This window comes from Muntiacus reevesi, chromosome 4 (assembly GCF_963930625.1).
Source record: "Muntiacus reevesi chromosome 4, mMunRee1.1, whole genome shotgun sequence".
NCBI lineage: Eukaryota > Metazoa > Chordata > Mammalia > Artiodactyla > Cervidae > Muntiacus > Muntiacus reevesi.
In genome coordinates this window covers 62874122-62898665 of record NC_089252.1, presented here as the reverse complement: position 1 = coordinate 62898665, position 24544 = coordinate 62874122, and the positions used below count along the sequence as shown (strand labels likewise).

At 42.1% G+C, this 24544-nt stretch overlaps 2 protein-coding genes across 6 annotated transcripts in view; one reads left to right on the top strand and one right to left on the bottom strand.

Annotated features, from left to right (window-relative positions):
* AZI2 (5-azacytidine induced 2) overlaps nt 1-6581 on the top strand; it is a 33503-nt gene extending 26922 nt beyond the window's left edge. For 2 of the 3 annotated variants that reach the window (XM_065932907.1, XM_065932908.1), the window contains exons 7-8: nt 3755-3873; nt 5928-6581. In XM_065932907.1, coding sequence (XP_065788979.1) covers nt 3755-3873; nt 5928-6340 — 532 coding nt within the window. In that variant the 3' untranslated portion in view covers nt 6341-6581. Of the gene's footprint in view, nt 1-3754; nt 3878-5927 lie in introns of all 3 variants that reach the window. The other variant, XM_065932909.1, reaches the window with a different exon arrangement.
* A 5521-nt stretch (nt 6582-12102) lies between these two features.
* The window catches only part of CMC1 (C-X9-C motif containing 1), a 76717-nt gene continuing 64275 nt past the window's right edge, over nt 12103-24544 (bottom strand). For all 3 annotated transcript variants that reach the window (XM_065932905.1, XM_065932906.1, XM_065932903.1), the window contains 2 exons: nt 15503-15593; nt 12103-12353 (listed from right to left, as the gene is read on the bottom strand). In XM_065932905.1, the coding sequence (XP_065788977.1) occupies nt 12233-12353; nt 15503-15593 (212 nt within the window). In that variant the 3' untranslated portion in view covers nt 12103-12232. The remainder of the gene's footprint in view (nt 12354-15502; nt 15594-24544) is intronic.

The window sequence follows — 24544 nt, the reverse complement described above, 5'->3', positions numbered from 1 at the left end:
CCCACCCACCACAAAGATGTGTGTATGAAGGCAGCATAGCACTGACAAGACAGAAGGCTCTCTGCAGACTTTGGAAGAGGGAGGCAGCCCCAGGAGGCGAGTCTGACTTCTGAGGCTGTAGAACTCTCTAATTGTGGCTTCAAAGAACTGTTCTGAGCTTTCTAAAGCTCAGTAGTAATTCAGGGGATTTCAACTGAGAGAAACAGATTTTAGAATTAAGTTCAGTCCAAGAGTTTTTATATGTTAAAGAACTGTATGATTTAAAGCGAGTCCTAGCGGCTCCCCATGCTCAGGCATATTTGTGTTTTTTTGCAAGTCCATAGCAGTGTGGATTGCAGAACTGACCACTTTTTCGTCTTCTGGTTAAGCAACTGGAAAATTAATAACCAGATTTGTGACTTATCTTTGGTAAACAATATCATGCATAAAATTTTATGTAGTCTCATTCCTAACTGCGTTTATCTTGTTTTTTCTTTCAATTTATCATTTGTACCTATGTCCAGGTTATAGTCCAGTTTTATTAATCTTTGCAAGTTACATCATCCACTTTTAAATGGAATAATTCAGATGATAAATTAAGTCTACTATATTAGGAGAGAAGTACATGGCATGTTTCCATAAAACCATTAACTACCAGTTTACGTATTTTTAAGGATTATTTTCCAGTTGTTTGGAAAACTCTTTTCTGGAACACCTGTGTTTTTTTTTTGCATTTCCTCCATCATGTTGGCAGGTGAACGAGGTGATACAGCATTGTTCCTGAGTGAACCTTTGGATTACTGGGGGCCTTTTTATGGTCCTCGTCTGTACAGCATCATTCAACGATAATTGCCCCACCTGTCAGAAGCTTGGCCACTGCCCTGCCAGTGTGCTGGCTAGAGCTACCTGTAGGTTATTGCCCTCAATTCTTAAGCCAGATCTAGGTGTGGGGTCACTTCAAATGCACATTCTTGGTTTCCAAAATAGGGGCTATGTTGGTGTTTTTCACTGTGCTGTGTTGCCTTAATGATGGTGAAATTTTGTGAGTTAAGCATTTTAAAAATAGGGAATAAAACAGAATAGAACATACAAGAGTGTGGGTTGCAGGGTGAAATGACTGCCTGCTGTGCCTTACAACTAAAAATATTTGAAAGAAGCTTGTTTGAGGAAATCACGGTCGTCAAAACATACTTCACCGAGTCCTGAGCTCTTGGCTGAGACTGTCCCATGCTTTCATTTTAATTCCTCTGGGGAATGTGACAGCTTAGTAAATTTTCAAAAGCTAAAGAAAAATAGGACTGAAGTAAAAGATTTTTCTTGTACAAGGCACATTCATTTCAGTATTAGAGAGTTGAATGGACAGTGTCATTTAAGAAAACTGAGCTTTTCCAGTTTTTACCACGTAAGCTGCACGCCTGCCCCCACTTGAGATGTGGATAAGGCAGGCTTCACTATGGTGTGGAATCATATACTGGGACCAAGAAGGTTGTGTTGGCGGTCAGTGTGATGAAGCTGAAGCTGAGGATGGTGTGGAAAATGTGACCCTAAAAAGGTGGCCATCACGGGACTGGATCACTTAAGAGGCCCTTTGCACAGCAGCTTGTCGGCGTCGGGAAGTCCTCCTGCCCCCGCTTCCTTGCGCCCAGCGGGCGAGCCCCCAGGCCGCCAGGCTGGGGTGAGGGTGGGTGAGCTCCCTATCTGGCACGTGGGACCTGCCCAACCACCAACCACCGTTACCCTCATGTCGCACCTGCTTTGTTATTTACTGTTCTCGTTCGGGATACTCTGGTGTTGCATCTCACTGTTAAGGTTGTTTTTATGAGTTCTTTATAGACAACTCTATCATTACGATTCTGCAACACACTTTGAAGACTTTAATATTAACTGTAAAGAGTAATTGCCATTACTTTGCTGTCCACAAGAGGGAGAGCTTACACTTAGTAATAATTAATTTTTGTATCTGTAGTTTTCAACTCAGGTGACATTCAAGGCAAAAGAAAAAGATTAGTAGACGTATGCTAAACTTGGTGACCTAGTTTCTAGTTTAACCTAATTTATAAGCAGTCTTTACTAAATTGAATTGGAAAATGTATTAGAGCTGCCCTAACACCTCTATTATTTTTGTTTCTCTTTTACTTTATTCAAGTAGCTATGTTGAATGATGAGGTGTTTGGTACTCCAGTATCTACACATTGTCTTGAGTACTGTGTTTGCTTTTCTCCAAGTCAGGTACTGATTCACCATCGCAAGTCAGTAATAAATGCTGTTTTTAAGCTGTATGATTCATGTCATGACTGCATGTATCAGCACATGTACGTGTTTACACACACTTAGCTGCTGTGTAACGTGAGTAACTGGTGCCCAGAATTGCAGCCAGGCACCCACGACTCTTCACGCTTAAGGCAGTGCCTGCGTGAGACACGCAGTGGCACACAGCTCAGCGCTGACTGCCGAAGCAGGGGCGGTTCGCTGACTCTTGTGATCCTCTCACACCTGTCAAAAACCTCCAAAAATACCTGTGTCTTTTAATAGACTAGTGGTTAACAAGTGATGTTTACAGCAGATTGAAACAAGTAGATTATTCTCAAAAGCAATGTAAAGTTTATTCTCCCGCTTCTACTGAAAGAATTATAGTCTGAATGGAGTGGGAATATTTTGACCAAAAAGGTATGTAGCCTTACATAATTAAAATAACTCTTTTTTATTATATCTGTTGTTTTCATAGTTAGGATATTAGATTTAGATATCAAGAGTGTTATCCTTGAAGTTTGCGCAAAGGTTTTTGTTTATAGCTAGACAAAAATTGAACCTGAAGTGACATGTTTGATTTGATTTGATTACTAAAATCACGAATATTTTTAAGAGACAGTAGTGTTTGTTTGAACAATATGAGATCAGTAGTTCTTACAGTTAACATTTTATGTATTCTCGTGCAGTAAAGGAAGAATATGCGTTGAGGATTTCAATTTATTTAGTTGGCAGCTAAGAACCTAAAAAAAATCATGACTATCCAAATAAGAATGCTTAGTGGAAGATGAAACTCAGTAAAATTAGGTTTAAAATAACTGATTTATGACTTCACATGTGACTGAAGAAGATACTGTCAGTTACGGGAATGAGGGGCTTTGTGAAGTCCTTGTTGTTGCTGTGACCCTCTGCAGCTCCTTCTCTCTGACCAGGAAGTCGGCAGCCCTTCATGTCTTGTGCCATCACGTCACGTTGGTTTAGAGCCAGCAGTCTGAGACAGCCCAGTCAGACATGAGAGAAGGGAACGCATGAAACCTCGATTTTATTTTAATGTGGGCTTGGGTATACACTCAGCAATTGGTAACAGCATTCACAACATCAAAACAACAAATAAAAGATAAATATATTAATAAATTTGAAATCTGTACATGAATGAACATCACTGAATTCTTGATCAGACTTGCAAGTGAAGAACAGTCCTTACTTAAATATATTAACACCACTGCACCTTGTAGGCTATCATAAAATCTGAATACTGAAAATTATGAAACTCGGTTAAAATACTTTTTATATTACCATTCTGTTTAACACAGTTCAGTTAATTGATAAAAATTAGGTCATTATTATTGTGAATAAGATTTTTTCATTTGTTACATAATGCTCTAATATTTCAACAAATATTTAATGAGGAAGTTTTGTTTTTTCAAAACAAAAGCAGAAATGCAGGTAAGTTCATGTCTATGTTAAAGTGTTTCCCTTCTGTCCATATAGAACAATAACCATTAAAAAATAAAACCCTGTGTTTCAGTGACAACATGCAAAGTGCATACTGGGAACTGAAGAGAGAAATGTCTAACTTGCATCTGGTGACTCAAGTACAAGCCGAGCTACTGAGAAAGCTGAAAACCCCAACTGCAATCAAGAAAGGCAAGTCAGTGTTTGCCGGAAATCCCTGATCCCAGCCAGACTGCCCGAAGAGCAGCTCTCGATCGTATCTTATCAAAATCTTATCAAATGAGTCTGAGAAGCCCAAGTATGTGTAGTCTGCGCACAGCCACCCGTTCTCTGCTCTGGCTTCAGCCTCGTACCGGTCAGCTTCACACATAAAGGTGTTGCTGATGTGTGTTTCTTCAGTACTGTATTCTTTTCCCCTTGTGGCTTTTTTCTCAACCAAGTGTTGCTTATGTGTTCAAGGCTGAGGTGTTAAGTTTGCTCTAGTTGACCTTTTACCACAACTCCTTCATATATTTAAAAAAAAAAAAAAAAAAAGACAGCAAGACACCAAAAGCTATTTTCATTCCAGTGCTTCAAACTACACCAAAGAACTAGCTCTTTACACTGTTTTCAGAAAGATAACTCTAATTGGTTATTTGGTTATTTCCATTTTTGTAAACTTAATTTTTCTCTCCATAAAAGATAATTTCAAATGGAGACTAGATGCTATTCATTTAGCCCTTCTAACCAAACAAAAATTTTCATTGCTTTTTCATATATAATTGCTTAGCTGACTAAATCTTTTGAGTTTTGTGTTAACTAGTAGTGAGTACTTTGCCAAAGCTACGTTTTATACCTCAGAGAAGAATCAGTGCATTTGTACTCTCATTACATAATAGTTGTACTTCTTTAGCATTGTGTACTGTAAATTTGAATGTCCTAAATTTGAAAGGCATGAGAGTAACTTTTTATTTTTTTAAAAACAATCATTAATTTAAAATTATCATTTGCACCTCAGATTGTTCCTAAAGAGGGCACAAGAGAATTACTTTATAAATCCTTCTCTGGACTGTTCACTGTGGGGACGGGGGACAGTGGGACAGAAAAGAAATGGAGAATTCCTTTCCTTTTCTAAAGTTAGTTGCTTACGGATCAGCAAAATAATAAGGTGCTTTGGCAGGCCCCAAGTTAATTTATGATTCATTCTGTTTTCAGATTTCCCAGCAGCCAGGGTTACATAGGAGACAACTTTAAGTTGATGGTAGAAGTAGCACTTCTCTTGAGAGAGTCTCATAGAGTAATTTTTCAGTGAGTTTTCCTGTAACTCTTCTAAGTAGAATTTCCAAAAAGTAATAAAGAAGTGCTGTCTCTTCGTTTGGAAACGGCTCACTGTCGTGTCCCTTCTGAGCTGAACTGTCAAGTTTCTAGCACGTTTCCAACAACAGTGCCAGGCCCGGGGCTGCCACTCTCCACCACGGAACTCCGTGTTCTGCAGAGTGGGCAGAGGTGAGCTGAAGTCACCTTTCCTCCAGAGCCACGTGGCACCACAGTCCAGAAGCTGAGCACTGTCACCTCCCATGAGAAGGCAGCAGTGAGCTTACCGTGTCATGTGGTTCAGTTTCTTTCTTTAAAACTGGAGTCAGGCATTGACTGCACGTGGTGTCTCTCGGGCCCAGGGTGAGCTTTGCTTCCCCGGGCAGGAGAAGGCAGAGGGAGCAGGCCCTTGCTGCCTCTGTGCTGTCTGTGGTGTGTATTCTAAGCCATGACATGTTACTAAATACATTTTTTCTTTTTTTTTTGCTTTTTTTTAACTTGAACTAAATTGTGACCATAGCAGAATTTACATTTACCATTTACAAGAAAAAAGATGATTTTATAGCTTTTAAACTATTTTATTCATTAAAGCCTTTTAATATATATATAAAAACTTCATTTAGGTCTCAACAATTCACAATATAATCATTCTTGGAAAAATTTACTTTTGGACCACCTTTCAGCTTTTTAAAATAGTAATATTTTCAACTTCACTGTGATATGGGCAGGGCAAGCTTACAGAGTCCATTTTGCAGATGAGAGATCAGCTATTTACCAAGAGGTAAATTTGAACTGAGAGCATCTATCACCCCTCAAGTCCCAGGGCCACAGTGATTGCACTGGCTTGGCAATGTCCATTTCCAGTTCTAGAATCAACCAGATTAACCGGATGTTTACTACTTTATGATTGTAACTGCTAGACAGCTGATGCTTAGCCTGTGTTTTCTTTTCAGCTTGCGCCCCAGCAGGATGCATGGAAGACCTGGGTAAAGACAGCACAAAACTGCACTTGTCGAATTTTACTGCAACTTACAAAAGACACGCTCCCCTCTCACCAAATGGCAAAACTCTCTGCCATGCCACGCCTTCCCCCTTACAAGGAGACACAAAGGTTTTATCGGAGAAGGCAGCTCTCCAGTCGTGGACAGATCACGAGCGATCCATTCCTCATGACAGCACAAACTTTCAGGACAACAACTCTTACAGCAGAAATTCCCTGGAAGATAATTCCTGGGTATTCCCAAGCCCTCCTAAATCAAGTGAGACGACATTTGGGGAAATGAAAAGTAAACCTTTGCCTTTACCCAACCTGCCACCACTGCATTACTTGGATCAACATAATCAAAACTGCCATTATAAACATTAATTCTGAAGAGATTCATGGTGTTCTCATCAGTGGTTTTCTGGGAAAATCATTAGCAAACAAAGCAGATTTTGATTAGACTTTTGGAGAGTTTTTCAGTATTTACATTTGCACATAATGTACCATATTATCTAGTTGATTTTTCAGTATGGAAGAACACCCTCCAGCTCCGTATTCTGGCTAAGAATCAAATATGTGTTAGTACTTAATAAATTAATAAACTTATGGTATTTCAAAATCACAATTCTACCTTTGGTAATTGTAAATTTCTGCCTCTACCATTGAGAATGGAACTGAAAGTTTTCAGACATGGTTTTACAAAGTGTATGAAATGCCTAACATAAAAATAAAAAAGGAAACCATTATATCAGAGAAGAGTCATATTAAGTTGAATAAAGGAGTAAGTGGAAATGTGAATAGATTACATTCCTGCTGACCTTTTAATGTGTACAGATAAGAAAACAGAGTGGAACAATAGTATCTGGTTTACTCCATCTACATGTGCTATTGTGTCTGAAAGTATAAGATTAAAATCATTTTTTAATCACAATATTGATAAAATTTGAAGCTGCCATCTGGATTTTGAGACTTGAAATTACCTCACTGCAGCCAACTCTGTCCTGGTATTAATACATCCCTCAAGTCTTAACTGAAAAAAATGATGAAATAGTTGAAAAGCCGTATGTCGTATGAATTAAACTTGGTCACGTACATTATCCAGGTAGAAGTGGGAACAGCATCACAAAGGCTTCCGTCTGATCTTCAGCATACAGTGAAAACTCCATGGGGTATGTAACTATAAGGCCGTTTGCTCCAAAGGGTCTACACCCGCTATTAACATAGAGCAGCTTATTCATCGGTTAGACTTTATTTTGAAGTGTTAATGATTTGCTTATTGAGAAAGTGGTTTTTAACTAATGAAGAATTTAAATTCTAGAAACCCAGTTCTGTGCTGTTATGATGGTGCGTCCCCGGTGATGAGGGCAGAAGGGGGCGACAAGAGGTTGAGCGGGTTGATAAGACAACATCACTGACTCGGTGGACGCAAATCTGAGCAAAGTCCCCTGTGGGAAGACGGACATAGCGGCAGTTCACAGGGTCGTGAGGAGTTGGACATGACTTAGCGGCTGAACCGCCAGCCCCACCCAGGCGGCTCGGTGGTCAAGAATCCACCTGCCCACAGAGGCAGGATCCACAGGAGACGGGGGTTCGATCCCTAATGCTAAGGATGACTTCATCTGGAAATTCCTCTGAATTTCAGGGTGATAGTATTAAGAATATTAGTAATAACTGTCTCAGTTCCTACATCTTTTGCCTGAGATAAAGCATTTGATGTTAGAAGGCTTTTATCCTTTTTGACAGTTTCAAACACCTTGAACTTAAAAAGAATGTTTCAGATCTCTTATACATTAACTGAATAGCATCCATTTGTAAACAGTGTTCACCATTCACCAGATATTTCTATTATCTTCCTCACTTATTCAGGCTTGTCTGTGATTAATGGAGTTGGTGTCAGATGCTGGAATTTATTCTGACCAATGAACACAGCTGACTCAGGGGAGTACGATCTCCTGCCAAGTAATAGAACAAACCCAATATGCATAAAACAAGGCTTCAGCTGAGGGAAGCAACTACCTGTGTAATAACAAAGCAGCAAAAACACTCTCATGTGGCTGCGTAGGCTGTGCATTGTATATATAATCTCTCAGGGTAACTTATTGGTTTGCCTTTTTCAAAAACAAGATTGGAAATTTTTCTTAAAATGAGTCATATGATATAATGGCTTGATTAATGTTTTGAACTATGCCAAGACACTGTTTACTTAACCTGTTTTTGTTTGAAGTGGATGTGAAATACTGTCCTTGCCTAAATATTTCAGGGTCAGGTGCTAATTATTAGTTAACAAGACATCTTGTTAAATCAGCTTTGGAAGAGACAGTGCTTTTGCATCTGAACACTAAGGTAGCTATCAAACAGGTATGCTAGAAAATCGGTGGTTAATTTTCCTGACAGTTCAAAGTGCTAAACAAATGATGTAAAACTGTAGGAAAAATTAACCCCCCAACATTTCCCCAAATGTACCCTTTATGATCATTTCTGTTAATGGTAAGATTCAAAGAGAAATGAGAGAATGGCCCATCTGTAGCTTATTTGAAATGGAAAATTTTGTTGACTTAGGTCCCACTAGCTGGAACTTACTCCAAAGCAGTGATCCCCAATATTTTTGGCACCAGGGACCGGTTTCATAGAAGCCAATTTTCCCATGAATAGGGTTGGGGGATGGTCAGGATGATTCAAGTGCATCACGTTTATTGTGCACTTTATTTATTTATGCTATTACATTAGCTCCACCTCAGATCATCAGGCATTAGATCCCAGAGGTTGGGGACCCCTGCTCGAAAAGACTCACTTGAGAATTTCTTTCATCTCCAGGTGTTTTTCTTCTTCCCATTTTTAAAGTCTTTAATTTGTTCACAATATCGTTTGTTTTATGTCTTGGTTTTTTTGGCCTGGAAGCATATTGGATCCCAGCTCCTGCACTGGAAGGCAGTCTTAACCTTTGCACTACCAGGGAAGTCCTTAGTCTCCAGGTTGTTATAAGGATAACCCAGTTTAACACTTCCATAACTCGAGTGAAAAGAACATTGATAACCAAAAAAAGGCTCTTGATCCCCTCATTACCTAAAACAGAAGTTACATCTTCTCTAAAAGGAAACTGAAGTTCTGCTAGAAAGGAACCTAATTTGTAAGAGCAGGGACGTGACTCCCTGCAAACCAAGAACCGGAGCAGAGGGGGAAGAGTTCAGACCTCAACCACTGAAGGACTGAGTCCTGGGGAACTGAGCAGAAGCGCCTTCTGCAGAAGGCAGCTCGCACAGGGCAGAAGACGGCGGGCTGTGGCTGCACAGGAGAACCAGAGTCAGGGCATATGCACGGGGGGCCAGCGGGCTGGGCGCCAGCGGCGGGGAGCGGGCTTCCCACCGGGGACGTGTTTACACTCTAAGCTATTCTGTCCAGTAGCTGTGAGGAAGTGACATCTGCACAGATGAACTGTCCACATAAGAATGAAGCTGGCCCTTCTGATTCTAATTAAAATTACGAAATAGCCACAGGTTGTGTGTAGCTTTTCAAAGTATTTTCCCCTTTCTTCATTTAAGTCAGTAGACTGCACCACAGAAAAAGGGCCCCAGCGGAGCGTGGGCTTGCTTACCCCCACACTGTGCTGTCTGCCGCCGCGGTCTCCCGCCTTTTGATCTGTACACAGTGCTGCAATACCTACCCGTGTCGGTGAGTTCCTCTCTTTCTGAGGTCCCCAAAATACTTAGGAGACTCCTGCACCTTACCTGATAAACGTGCTGGTGCGGGGCACCGAAGAGTTTCCAATTTCTAGAGGGACCAGGTAGAAAAGGAAAATGTCTCAATTCTACTTAACAAAAGTGTAATTTACCAAGATGCTGTAAGTGGTAATTAGCTTGAGGGGGAAAGTTTCCTTATATCTGGAAAATACAGATTGCAAACCAGATATTTTAGCCAAAAACCAAAAAGATTATAATCTTGTCTATCAGTTCATTCTGTTTCATAGGACTGGGGCTTAAGTTAAATCTTGTCCTAGTAGGCAGGAATTTCTATTTGTGATTTTAATAAAAACATCTATTTCTGTTTTATTGACTATGCCAAAGCCTTTGACTGTGTGAATCACAATAAACTGTGGAAAATTCTGAAAGAGATAGGAAAACCAGATCACCTGACCCACCTCTTGAGAAACCTGTATGCAGGTCAGGAAGCAACAGTTAGAACTGGACATGGAACAACAGACTGGTTCCAAATAGGAAAAGGACTACGTCAAGGCTGTATATTGTCACCCTGATTATTTAACTTACATGCAGAGTACATCATGAGAAACGCTGGGCTGAAAGAAGCACAAGCTGGAATCAAGATTGCCGGGAGAAATATCAATAACCTCAGATATGCAGATGACACCACCCATATGGCAGAAAGTGAAGAGGAACTAAGAAGACTCTTGATGAAAGTGCAAGAGGAGAGTGAAAAAGTTGGCTTAAAGCTCAACATTCAGAAAACTAAGATCATGGCATCTGGTCCCATCATTTCATGGAAAAAAGATGGGGAAACACTGGAAGCAGTGTCAGACTTTATTTTTGGGGGCTCCAAAATCACTGCAGATGGTGATTGCAGCCATGAAATTAAAAGACGCTTACTCCTTGAAAGGAAAGTTATGACCAACCTAGATAACATTGCCTAGATAGCATATTAAAAAGCAGAGACATTACTTTGCCAACAAAGGTCCGTCTGGTCAAGGCTGTGGTTTTTCCAATGGTCATGTATGGATGTGAGAGTTGGACTGTGAAGAAAGCTGAGCACTGAAAAATTGATGCTTTTGAACTGTGCTGTTGGAGAAGACTCTTGAGAGTCCCTTGGACTGCAGAGAGATCCAACCAGTCCATCCTAAAGGAGATCAGTCCTGGGTGTTCATTGGAAGGACTGATCCTGAAGCTGAAATTCCAATACTTTGACCACCTCATGCGAAGAGTTGACTCATTGGAAAAGACTCTGATGCTGGGAGGGATTGGGGGCAGGAGGAGAAGGGGATGACAGAGGATGACATGGCTGGATGGCATCACCGACTTGATGGACATGAGTTTGAGTAAACTCCAGGAGCTGGTGATGGACAGGGAGGCCTGGCGTGCTGCGATTCAGGGGGTCACAAAGAGTCAGACGCGACTGAGCAACTGAACTGAACTGAACTGAACTGATGTAAATACATATATATATATACGTATATGTAAATATATATATAAAGTACCTGGAAACTAGTTGCAGTGGCTGTGGTGAAGAGATAACAGTCTGTATGAACAAAAAGAGCAACTTTTAATATAAAAGTTCAGCCTGCAACCAAATTACTGCATTGGGACAGAAAATTTTTACACGTATTACTATGTTACAAAATGGTCATTCATCCTTATAAAGATGACTTTTAAAAACATTAAAATATTTCCAGTGGCAGAATTAACAGGTCATGAAGTGTTAGTACACTTTAGGAAACTTCCTATTAAAGATGTAAGCAGTGACTTCCCTGCTGGCCCACTGGTTAGAACCCTCCCTGCCCGGGACAGGGGTATGACCCCTGCTCAGGGAACTAGGATCCCACACAGCACAGGGCAACTCAGCCTGAGTGCTGCAGCTGCTGAGCCCAGGCACCACTACTGGAGAGCGTGCACCACAGTGAAAGGGCCCACACTGCAACTGAGACCTGATGCAGCCAAATAAATTAAAAAAAAAAAAAAGATGTGAGTAAAACTAACTGATGTATGAGCACTTATCTATGTTTCCAAATAAGCCTGCACTACTAACAGTCATTGAAGTGCATTTACCTTGTCCAAGACACCGTCCTGCATATTCTACTTACTGCAACACGGTTAATCCTCACATCCACAGTCTTTGTAACTCTATGGAGACTACTTACATCCACAGCTGCTTAGTTATTAATAAAATGGTCAAGCCAGGCTCATGACCACCCTGCTACACTGCCCAGTTACTAACCCCTCTGCAGACTGTCCACTCCTGCTCCCCTTTAGTCACTTCTGGCTCCATGGTTAGCCTATACATTGACAAGTAATATTCGTGTGGCAACCTAAAATTCAGTGTCACTGTTAGAGAACTATAGTTGTGAGACCATCTATTTAAAATCCATTACAACCAGGCAAACCATGTCCCAGGTTCTCTGCTTACTCTTTATCAGTCAATAATTTGGAGGTTAAAAAAAAAATCTTTATTTCAGATAAAGTTATTGCCATAATTAAGGATAAAGGAAACGCACTTCCCTGAGTCCATTATTTCAGGTGACTGATTTCCATGAGCATCATCTTGAATATTTGCCTACATACTTGTGGGAAGCTTCTGTAGCCTTTTCTTGGTAGGAATTCCAGTTCTTCTGAATTCCTCTCTTTCCTTCAGGTATTCCATTTTGCATTCTTCATAAAAGGCTGGATCTTTATAGCTGCGAGAAGGAAAACAAAAATCTTTTAAAGCAAATCATTTTGCAAGCATGTAATATAAGCCTGCTTTAATAATAAATTCAGACATCCAGTTCATCAGGCACAATCTTTTCAAGTAGGTTTTTTAGTAATAGTCATAAATTCATTGTAAAGATGAGGCTACCAAATGAAAGGAAAGAACAAAAAACCCTAACAGTTCTTTCTTGAATAGCAGTGTCCCAGGATAGGGCAGTGGGGAGCAGGGCCGCGTCCTCAGGGGCCGGTGAGAGCAGACATCACAGTGCCATGCACACAGCACGCCGTGTGGCCCAGGGCACCAGGGAGAGACAGGGTGAAGAGGAGAACGCGGAGCTGGCGGGGAGACGCGTGAGCTGCATTTTGGAGGACCAACAAATCCCCACACAAGGCCCACGAGGAAGAACCCACAGATGAGGGAAAATGAGATATGTGGAGAACCACATGTAGCTGGTACCAGGTCAGCAGGTCATGGGCTGGAGAAAGGGCCTGAGATGCAGCTGGAAAGGCCAGGGCCACATCATGGCATCCATTCCTGCCCCATGAGAGGCCCAATCTGCCCTAGACGGGCTCTGTTAACACAGCGGCTGGGAGATCAGCTCGGGGCCTTGGATGAATCTCACCGTGTGGAGTGTGTGTGGCCTGTGGAGCACACACAGGCCAAGGGGGGCCAAGGGACAGCAAGGTCAGAGGCCGAATGCCCAATAAATAAACTACTACAGTAATCCAGGCAGGAAATGACAAGGCCTTATGATCTAAAGGAGTCAACTTTCTGGTGAAAAGGATGCAGTGCCGCTGGGAGAGATTGGGGAAATGCAATCAGGAAGATCCTGGATCCTAGACGATCAGAATTGACAAGGAGCTGAGTTCAGTATGGGACCTGCAGGAGGAAGCACAGAAATGCCACGACCCCCAGGAAGCACTGAATTCCACGGGTCAGACTGAGCTTTCTCAGATCGAAGATGGAGAGGAGAACCCGGGCAAGTAGCTTTCAGGAAGAGGTTAAGGAGGAAAAGGTGGAGAAGAAGTAGGCAGAGACAGTGGGGAGACAGGGTGAAAGGGGGTCTAGTAACAGAAAGAATGTAGAAGACACATGCTGGGACCTCTGGAAACACAGTGCCAGGGGTGAGGGCAGAAGCCAGACATGGTCCCCGAGGGACGAGTGAGATGAGACAGGGAGAGAGAACAGAAAGCATCAGTGCCTCCCGTGTCAGCAGGCAGAGATGCAAGAGGGTAGTGGTTCCACCCACAAAATGTCCACAGTAGATACAACAAAGGCGCCTCTTGTGCAAAGATGAAGAAACAGTATTTCTTCAAGTATGTTGAGACTTGTAGTGCTAGCGCGAAGTCGTCTTAATCGTATCCGACTCTCTGTGACCCTATGAACCACAGCCTTCCAGGCTCCTCTGTCCAAGGGATTCTCCAGGCAAGAACACATTTCCTCCTCCAGGGTATCTCTCTGACCCAGGGGTCAGACCCGCATCTCATTGGCAGGTTGAGATCTGCATTGGCAGACGGGTTCTTTACCACTGAGCCACCTGGTGGAGGCCGGTGCTCAAGCAGAATTCTTCCTCAGCAGCTCTCACTCCCTTCCCACAGTGTCCGTCCCTCCTCCTGGTCTCCCCGCGGCTCCTCTCTCTTCTAAGCAGCGGCAGCCTCCCCCGAACCCCCAGCCCCCCAGAGGGTCTAGGACCTCTCTTCCCCTCTCAAGGGCGAGAGATGGCGGGATACTCCAATGATTAATGTTCACATGACAGAAGCTGAAAATAACACAGACGAACGTTTAACAAGAGCCAGCATCTACCGAGTACCTGGTATCAGTACCCTGTACCTGCCCAGCACTGGAGAGATGTGTTCCCACATGAGGAATAGTCACCCTGCTGGACAGTGAGGGCCTGCCCAGGGCCCGGGAGAGCTAAACCCGGGGGGCCCTGGGGACCAGCCTGCCGCCCTGCCCCCAGCTTCAGGGCCGCGCTGTCCCAACTAAGAGTAACAGGCACAATGCAGACGGAAACTGAGGGGTCAGAAGCCACTAATCAGGCGCACAGGGAATTCAGCAAATTCAGTCACACAGAGGCAAGAGGTCCATATTCATCCAGTATCTCCTGGGAGCTCCAGGGACCAGAACTCTTATTTCTCTAGTCACATGCTCAGGGCAGGTCTGGGCTCACAAGACAGAGCAGCTGTTAGAATGGTTTTTATTTATTATTAACTTGAGAAAAGACGTGGACTTGTAGTGTGTTTCCTTATCTATAAATGCAATCAGTATTCTAAAAGAAGGTGTAAATCCATGTGTTCATTATTTGTTATCAAAAAAGAAAACACTTTGAGATTCTGATAATCACCACTTTCTTTTTATGTAATCATCTAAGAAGTAGCTGACATAGATGCTGGCAGGCCAGGCGAGCGGAGTACAGAAGGTAGTGATCTGATCTGACCTCACAGCTGTCTGGTGTCACAGACAACTGCCAGCTACCTACTCACGAAAGCAGTGCATCCGCCACGCTGCCTGTCAGTAACGTGGGTGATGATGGAATCTGGGGAGATGAGCAGAAAGCACCTGCATTCAAAGAACTCCACACATTTTACTTTAACTCAACAAACTACAAGAAGTATCAGTGAACACATTTAAGAACTATTTTTTAAAGTAATTTAACTTCAGACATCTAAATATACCTTTGTTTCCTTCATTTGATTTATTACAACTCTCCTAGAAGTTAAATTATGTTCATCCAAAAGATCCTAAGGCTGGTAAAATTACCTTTTCATTAACGGATGAACATAAGCATAACATATTCCATAGATCAACCGGTTCATGAAAAGGCATTTATTAAATCCTATGAAAAATCATGTATTTTTGTGGCTGACCTAATATTTTAATCAGATAAAATGCTGACAAACACACATAACTTGAAAAGACCCTTCATAAATATGTTGTATCACTTGTCTTAGAAGCATTAAAATTTTAAATTCTAAACTTAAAATTAAAATTTTAGACTCAGCCAACAATATGATGAATCTGGTAGGGGAGAAATACAGAATATATGACATGCAGTGAGTTAAATAACACACTCTTACCTGCAACACATTACACACACATACACACAGGAACACAAATGCCACGGTAACTACTTACTAAGAGGTGAGACAGTCTTTCAGTGCAGAGTTTTCCTTCCGGCATTTTACTACCATAAGGACTCCAGAGTCCTTGCAACACTTAGTGAAATCTGAAATAAAAAATTTGGGAGAGAAAAGATGATCTGTAATTACATCTCTACAATTTTAAACAGCTCTAAAATCTTCGTTCATGTAACATCCATGGCCTAGACTGCGCTTGTCCACAAAGACGTGAACGTGAATAAAAGGTGGTGAATCTGAAAGGAGGGAGGGGACCCCTGAGGTAAAGAAGGAGTTGGCTTCACAGTGACACGCGGACGAAGCAGGATTTCTAACTCAGACATAACTTCATTTTACTGCTTTGCAGACACGGCATTTTTCACAAATGGAAGGTTTGCGGCAACCCTCCACCAAGCAAGTCTACCGGCATCCTTTTTCCAGCAGCATTTGTTCACTTCATGTCTCTGCATCATACACTGGCAATTCTTGCAGTTTTTAAACTCCTTCAGTATTATACTTGTCATGGTGGCCTGTGATCAGTGACCTCTGATGCTACTACTGTAACTGCAGATGCAGAGAAAACAGCAGGAGAGCTAAAGTTAGAAGTGGAACTGAAAGATGGGATGGACTGCTCCGTCTCCGGATCACACTTGACCCGAGAAGTTGCTTCTTAAGAATGAACAAAGACTGTGGTGTCCTGAAATGGAGTCTATTCCTGGTGAGGATGCTATCAACCCTGCTGAAATGACAACAGAGGGTTTAGAATATTACATAAACTTAATTGATAAAACAGAAGCAGCAGGGTTTGAGAGGACTGACTCCAATTTTGAAAGTTCTCCACTGAATCAAATGCCACCAACTGGCACACTGCAGGCAGAAGAGAAATCGTTCCTAAAAGGAGGAGTCCTATGCAGCAAACTTTATTATTGCTGTCTTATTCTAAGAAATCCACCTCAACCTTCAGCAACCCCACCCTGATCAGTCAGCAGCCACCAATGTCAAGCCAAGACCCTCTTTCTGCAAAAAGATTACAACTCGCTCAAGGATCAGGGCTCAGAGGAGCGTTAGCATTTTTCAGCAATAAAGTATCCTCACTGAAGGCATGTACAGTGTTTTTTTAGACGTAATGCTGTTGCACCCTTCGTAGACTACAATGCAGTGTGGATGTAACTTTTATATGTGCCAGGAAGCCAAAGACGGCATGACTCGCTCTGCTGTGATACTGAGTATTTGCACTGGTCTGGAAACAAACCCACAGCATGTCCAAGGTCTGTCTACAGAGAGGAAGCATGTACTCCATGGACGGACAAGGTCCCGCTGTACAACGCAGGCAGCTATGGTCAATGTCCTGTGACAAACCATCATGGAAAAGAGTATTTTAAAAGGATACACGCACACACACACACACACACGTGTGTGTGCTCAGTCACTTTAGTCGTGTCTGACTCGTTGCAACCCCATGGACTGCAGCCCACCAGGCTCCTCTGCCCATGGGATTCTCCAGGCAAGAATACTGGAGTGGGTTGCCATGCCCTCCTCCAGGGGATCTTCCTGACCCAGGGATCGAACCCACGTCTCCTGTGTCTCTTGCATTGTAGGCAGGTTCTTTACCACTGAGCCACCAGGGAAACTCATAAACATATATATATATATATATATATATATATATATATATACACCCACACCACACATAAACACACATATACATATACACCCATAAACTTATATATATATGAAATGGAGTCACTTCATTGTACAGCAGAAATTAACACACTATAAATCAACTATACTCCCAATTTTTTTTAAAATAAAGGAGTATATTGCAGAAGAAATGAGTAGGAAGACTAATGCCCCTTCAGGGCATGTCTGGTCACAGCCGCGGGGCAGGGATGCTCCAGTGCAGGTCACCGGCTCCAGGAACTAGCTCACCAGGCTCAGGACTGCCACCGTTCGCTCTGCGTCCTGAACTGAACCAGGCGTTCTTCACACTCACCGACACGCGCTCTCATGGTCTCTGCGCCAACGAGCTGGGCATGTGGCCGAATCAGGGCGAAGGGGCCTTCCTGTGTCCTCTGCGACACAACAAGGCAAAGCGGGGCCTTCCTGGTGACTCAGGGGAAAAGAAACCGGCCTGCCAGCGCAGGAGACACGACTTTGATGCTTGAGCCGGGAGGATCTCACATGCACAACTAAGCCTGTACAACACACGACTCCTGGGCCTGTGCTCTGGAGCCTGGGAGCCGCCGCTACTGAAGCCCCTGCGCCCTAGAGCCTGTGCTCCACAACAAGAGAGGCCACCGCAGTGAGAAGCCCGCACACCGTGGCCGGAGAGGAGCCCCGCTCTCCACGGCAACAAAGGCCCAGCACAGCCAAAAAGAAATAAGCAAATAAGCCCCTCCTGGGGACGGGGGACAGAAAAACTGTTTTTCTTTTTTTTAAAAGGGGAAAAAAAAAATTTTTTTTTTTCTTAAAAAAAAAAGGCAAAGCAAATGCAGGATCAGTTCATTCTCATTGGAGGTCCTGAAGGGAGGCAGCAAGCCCATGAAAAGTCCACTAACCTGCACTCTGGAAGTCATGAGCATCCTTACACATTAACTGTTCTCCACACAGCCTGATGGTAAGACCTGCCTTTCCAGAGGCAAGGGTTACGATCCTAAGCAAGAATGAAAGCATGAGCTACCCTCAAAAGGAATGTGAACACAGTTGATCCAGAGGTGACAAACGTTCAGTGGTGATGACGGGCCGTGGGCTGGCCCCTCGCAGCCCACTGTCACTCGGGACCTGGGCTGGCTCACTTGGACGATGGTGTCCACAGTCCCTCGTAAACGTGTGCGAGTTGGCCAAACCCCAGTCCCTTTCCAGAAAACATGAATGCGAGGGCTCCTATCAACAGTATACTTTCTGAATTTAACACTCAGTACTCTGACACTTGACAAATCCACAACCGAATGCTCAGGCACTGACTTATGTTAAGATCGGTTTTCCCTAACGTGACTTAAGATGTCCTCAAGTAGGGAAGTGGCTCCAGATAGCATGTGTGTGTTCTGACGGCCATAAAGGCACAGTCTGCATTTTCACACTTGTCCAGATCTCTTCAGGAGTAACTGTGACTGGCCCAAAGCCTCAAGCTGTTTGTAAGGTTTCTGTCACTTGTTTAGCAACAAGATTTTAATGAGGATCCTTCTTTCAAACCACATTAGCAAACATTCATATAATGGTGATGTTGCCAGCTGATTTCTACAATGGTATTCTGAAACAAGCCCAATTTAAATCACTTCTGTCTCTCAACATTAAGTGTTAAAGAGTTTGTACACCTGTAAATAAATATTCACCTTTAACCACCACAAAAATGAACTGTCATTCACTTACATATACCTTAATGTAATGCAAATAAACATCAGTAAAGAGTGAGAGTAGAGAGATGATTAAAAGTTATTCCAAACTTTAAAGAAGTTTGCAGCAAAGTGAGTCAGTCATCCGTATACTCTATCCACTCACTCTCTTTTTCAGATTCTTTTCCCACACAGGTCCGACTCTGTGCGACCCCATAGACGGCAGCCCACCAGGCTTCGCCATCCCTGGGATTCTCCAGGCAAGAACACTGGAGTGGGTTGCCATTTCCTTCTCCAGGAGATCTTCCCGACCCAAGGATCGAAGCATTCAAGACTTTTTTCCTTTATAATGTCAAGAACATGAAATTCTTTCTTTTGTAAACCCTCCTTTTTCTGAAAGAAACCACTGAATATCATATAAAATAAATTATAAGTAAACATATTGTGTGAGCATGATAAAACCTGCATCAAGTGAAGCTAGGGAAAACAGAGATAAAGTCTTTCCCCAACTTTAGTCTAAGATAATGGGCAAAATAATCATACTGTAATTAAGTACAAGAACACATAATTTCCAGTTTATATAAGAAAAAACTTAGGGAAACTCCAGATAAAAGCAGTAAGAGAAAGTAATGGTTTGGAATTCATTGCTTTTCACTCATTTAATTTATGAACTTTGGAATGTATCTTAATATTGAAATAACCACCATAATTAAGTTTCCTAATTAAGGCGAAGATGAGCAACAAAGTGTGCATGGGAGCAGAAAGACTGACCTTCCACACTTCATCAGTTTCAAGCAACATACAATTTTGCAGACACAGTCATCCAGGTAGGACTATAGCATTCAATGAGAGATAGCAATTTAAAAACATACCAGATTAAAAGAAGTAATTCCAATGTTTCACATTTCTGACCAGAACCACTCCTTTTTTAATTCCAACAATTTATATTTTCTAAACAATCCTGAGCTTATGAATTTTTACACAGCTATCTTTAGACATAGCACTTATTTCTAACTTTCTAGTACTTTTATTTCCTCAATCAGGGAAGTACTTAATAAAGTACCTATTTTGTTTCCAGCATTATAAAAAGTAGAACTGTATTTAGGTACCAACATAATTTAGAATTTTAACATGTAAGTTCTGTGTAATATTTCTGTGACTAAACCACCATCTTGATAGTCTCACTTTTAAATCTGGAACTTCAATTCAATCGAAAAGAAAACATTTAGGAGGTCTTGCTTACTGAAGAACTGTAGCAAGCAGATTTTTAAATCACCCTCAATTCAAAACATTTCATCAACTGCATAACAGGAAACCTTAAGCATAAAACTGCTTCCTTATAGAGAACTTGATAAAAATAAAAACAGAAATGTACTTGAAATGATGGATAAATGATCTACCAGCAAACATTCTAAAAACAACAAAATTTCAGAGACAATTTTTCAAGAGATCCGTAAAATTAATCACTCAATGGAAAACATAACACGCAGAAGCCACCTCATCTTTCACGAGGCTCAGTCACCAAAAGTGACTTCTTAACTGCATTCACGCCTTCAAAATGTTTCCATTTCCAAAGGTGAGTTGAAAACACTGCAGACGGGGAAATCACCAAATCGTGCCATCACGTCAATGTTTAGGAGAGGATCCAGCTGCAAATACTTCATTTATGTGTCTCTTGTTTAGTTTTTTACTTTATATTGGCATATAGTTGATGAATAGCGTTGTGTTAGTTTCATATGTGCAGCAAAGTGAGTCAGTCATCCGTACACTCTACCCACTCACTCTCTTTTTCAGATTCTTTTCCCACACAGGTCCGACTCTGTGCGACCCCATAGACGGCAGCCCACCAGGCTTCGCCATCCCTGGGATTCTCCAGGCAAGAACACTGGAGTGGGTTGCCATTTCCTTCTCCAGGAGATCTTCCCGACCCAAGGATCGAACTCGGGTCATCCGCATTGCAGGCAGATGCTTTAACCTCTGAGCCACCAGGGAAGCCCGGAATCAGCTAGAAGAATGATGCAACAGTGAAATAAACCACTATTTTATCAGTTTTCTTACTGGATCATATGGCATATTACATCATCATTTATCAATATAGAAAAGGAATCTTTTTGATGTTTGCTTTCCTTGAACACAGTTAAGATCTGAGATTATTTTTTTCACTTCCTGATTATGTTAGGCAGAATAACAGACCCCAAAGATTTCCAAATCCTAGTCCCTGAACCCCATGAATGTGTCAGTTTATATGGCTAAGGGCAACTACGGTTACTAATCAGCTGACCTTCAAATAAGAAGATTATCTTGGATTATCCGGTGTGGGGCCCAAAGGAATCACCAGGGTCCTGAGAAAGGGAAAGGGAGGCACAGATGGAGAGAGACGTGATGATGAGAGAGGGGAGAGAGAGGTCCCCTCGGCGGCTTGAACAATGGACAAGAGGACACTAGACAACAAAAACAAATGGGGTGCCTTATAATGGGGTATCTGTATCCCCACAAAATCCATGTGTTGAAACCCTACTGCCCCCGCCCCCACCACTAACCTGCCTTGTGATGATATTAGGAGGTGGGGATTTGGGAGGAATTAGGAAGAGATAAGGTCAGGAGGGTGGATCCTCATAAATGGGGCAACACCTTGGTAAGAGTCAGGAGAGAGTAGCGTGCTCTCTGCTGCCCACCAGTGAGGTCTGCAGCTCGGAAGAGGAACCAAACAAGCTAGCAGCCTGAGCTAGGGCTTCCAGCATCAAAACCTGTGAGAATGAAGTTTTGTTGTCTATGAATCATCAGTTTATGTTACTTTTGTTAAGCAGCTCATGCTAAGATAGGTTTCTAGAAAGCGAAAAAGGCAAAGAAATGGACTCTCTCATTGAGCTTCCAGAAGGGAATGCAGCTCTGCCAACATGTGGATATTAACCCAGAGAGCCCTGTGTCACACCTCTGAGTTACGGACTGCAATGTCACACATCTGTGTTGCTTTATGGCACTAAATGTGTGTAATCTGTGGACAGCAGCCATGATGAACTAACTACACTGCCTGTAGCAGAAGGAAAACTGACAAAAAGATGATTCTCATTTATTAGATGAATCAGAAAATGCATGCTAAGACCCGAAAGCAGAGCTCCAGATTCTGCCGACGACAAAATTAGCTACTACGAACACTACCACCAACTAGTATCTTCAGATGACAGTATCCCAGATGAACTTCTCAAAATTCAGGAACTAATGAGTAAATAACAAACTCTGCAGGACAAAAAGGAAATAAGGCCTCCTCATCCCATCAGTCGTCTGACAAGAGGCACCTGGTCTCCTGTAACAAGAACCGGCACATCCCACGTGGTGGGGACCCACGGTGGCGTTCTCCTATCTTCTATGCTGATGTGTATGTGACCCAAATATTTACGCCTGGCTTATAAACAAAGACAATCACAAGGAAATAGTCTTTACGGGATAGGATGTGTAAGTCAAAAAACTAAAATTCTTAAAAATTAAGAAGCAAAAAAGATGACTATCTTCTCTTAAAAAAAAATATTAGTAGCCAGCAATGTTTTAAAAGCACTGTATTTTATGAAAGCAAGCACAAAAAGAACCAGGCCCGCTGGCGCGGGGGCCGACCGGAGGTGTGCTGGGACCTGGTGCGGTGCTGACGAGACAGGCGTGCTCGGGTTCACAGAACACTTAGTTTTGTTCAGGCAACACTGCCCATTTCAAGTGTAAAGCTGTCATAACAGGGAAATACAGGACAAAAACTGGTACAGCTATATTTAATTATTATTAAAATTTTAAGGTCACTCTTCCTTTGTTCCTTCAAAAATTTTTTGAATATGATTTTTAAATAGAAAAATTAATAAAAAAAGGTATCCACAGATGACTACCTTTTATAGGACAGTATGAACTAAAGAAGGCATGGTCATGATTGTCAAATGCTAAGATGAGAAGAGAAAGTCACCTGTTAGTTTTCATGTTAAGACTCTGTGACATTCTGCTGTCTAGGAATATCTTTGATTCACATAAGGTCAGGGAGAGGATTAGAACAAACAAAAATCTTTGCTCCTTATCACAGATGCATTAAACATAGCTTTTATTTCCAGGACACTTATTTCTTTAATCAAGTATTCATTAAATACAAAATACGGTTCCTAACTTCAATGGGCTTATAAATAGTGGCAGATGCACGAAGGAATTCAGTAATACCAAGCAATTATCTTCATTTGGTCAGCTTGGGTTCGTAGCCCTCTAAACCCTACACACAAGGCTACCAAGCAAGGTCTGAAACGTGCGCAGTCTGAATCTCCGTGTACTGTGAGTATAAAAGGCACACTGGAGGGATTCCCCTGGTGGTACAACATGAAGCTGGTCTGGGGAGCTAAGATGCCACATGCCTTGTGGCCAGACCAAAACATAAAACAGAAGCAATATTGTAACAAATTCAACAGCTACTTCAAAAACATCTTAAAAAAAAAAAAAAGACAACACTGAATTGTGGGATTTTAGGATGAGAAATGTAACAAACTATCTTTTTCACAGTTTTTATATTGATGGCATGCTAATAATATAGATGTGCTGTGCTTAGTCGCTGGTGTCTGACTCTGTGACCCCATGGACTGTAGCCCGCCAGGCTCCTCTGTCCATGGGATTCTCCAAGAAAGAATACTGGACTTGGTGGCCATACCCTCCTCCAGGGGATCTTCCTAGCCCAGGGATTGAACCCAGGTTTCCCGCATTGCAGGCAGATTCTTTATTGTCTGAGCCACCAGGGAAGCCCTAAATAAGATAGATACTGTTTATTTAATACATAAATTAAATAAATATAACATTAAAATTAAGCTTACCTTTCAAAACTAATGTCACATTTAAAAATATGTGGCTACTATAGTTTAAGGACAAGGAAAAGGCTACCCACTCCAGTATTCTGGCCTGGAGAATTCCATGGGTTATATAGTCCACGGGGTCGCAAAGAGTCAGACATGACTGAGTGACTTTTACTTTACTACAATTTAACATTATAAATATAGCTCATGTCACTTTCTATGGTCCAGTGAAACTTTCTGCAATGATAGAGGTGCTCTCTGCACTTTCCCATAGTGCCACCATGAGCCATGAATGAGCATGAGCACTCGGAATGTGGCTGAATGCAACTGAGGAACTGAACATGTCTTTGTAATTAATTAGGTTAAACAGTGACGTGTCTGCAGCGGCTGCCATATTGAAAGATGCAGCCCTGAATGCATTTAGTTCTCTACACTTCAGGTCAGACGTAGACAGGAGGCTGCTGATGAGAACCTGCTCATCTCCATGCACTGGAATGAAGTTCAGTGGGCACCAACTGTGATTCTGACCAGGAGCCCTTAGCATGTAGCGCTTGGGACAGAGATGATTTCTAACAAAGGCTAATAATACATTAACTGCTCAGCAGGATCTATATCTCCATTAGGAAAAATTACCTTATTTCAGGTGGAGTTTTTGTTTTCCCATTTTCCTATGTGATTTCATAATTTTTTCTTGCAAGGTATATAAAGATGTTAATAATAACAGCAACAAAATCAAATTAATAATGGCCATGGACATATACTAGGTATTTACTATGTACCAGACACAGTGACTTTGTCAACAAAGGGCCGTCTAGTCAAGGGTATGGTTTTTCCAGGGGTCATGTATGGATGTGAGAGTTGTACTGTGAAGAAAGCTGAACACCGAAAAATTGATGCTTTAGAACTGCGGTGTTGTAGAAGACT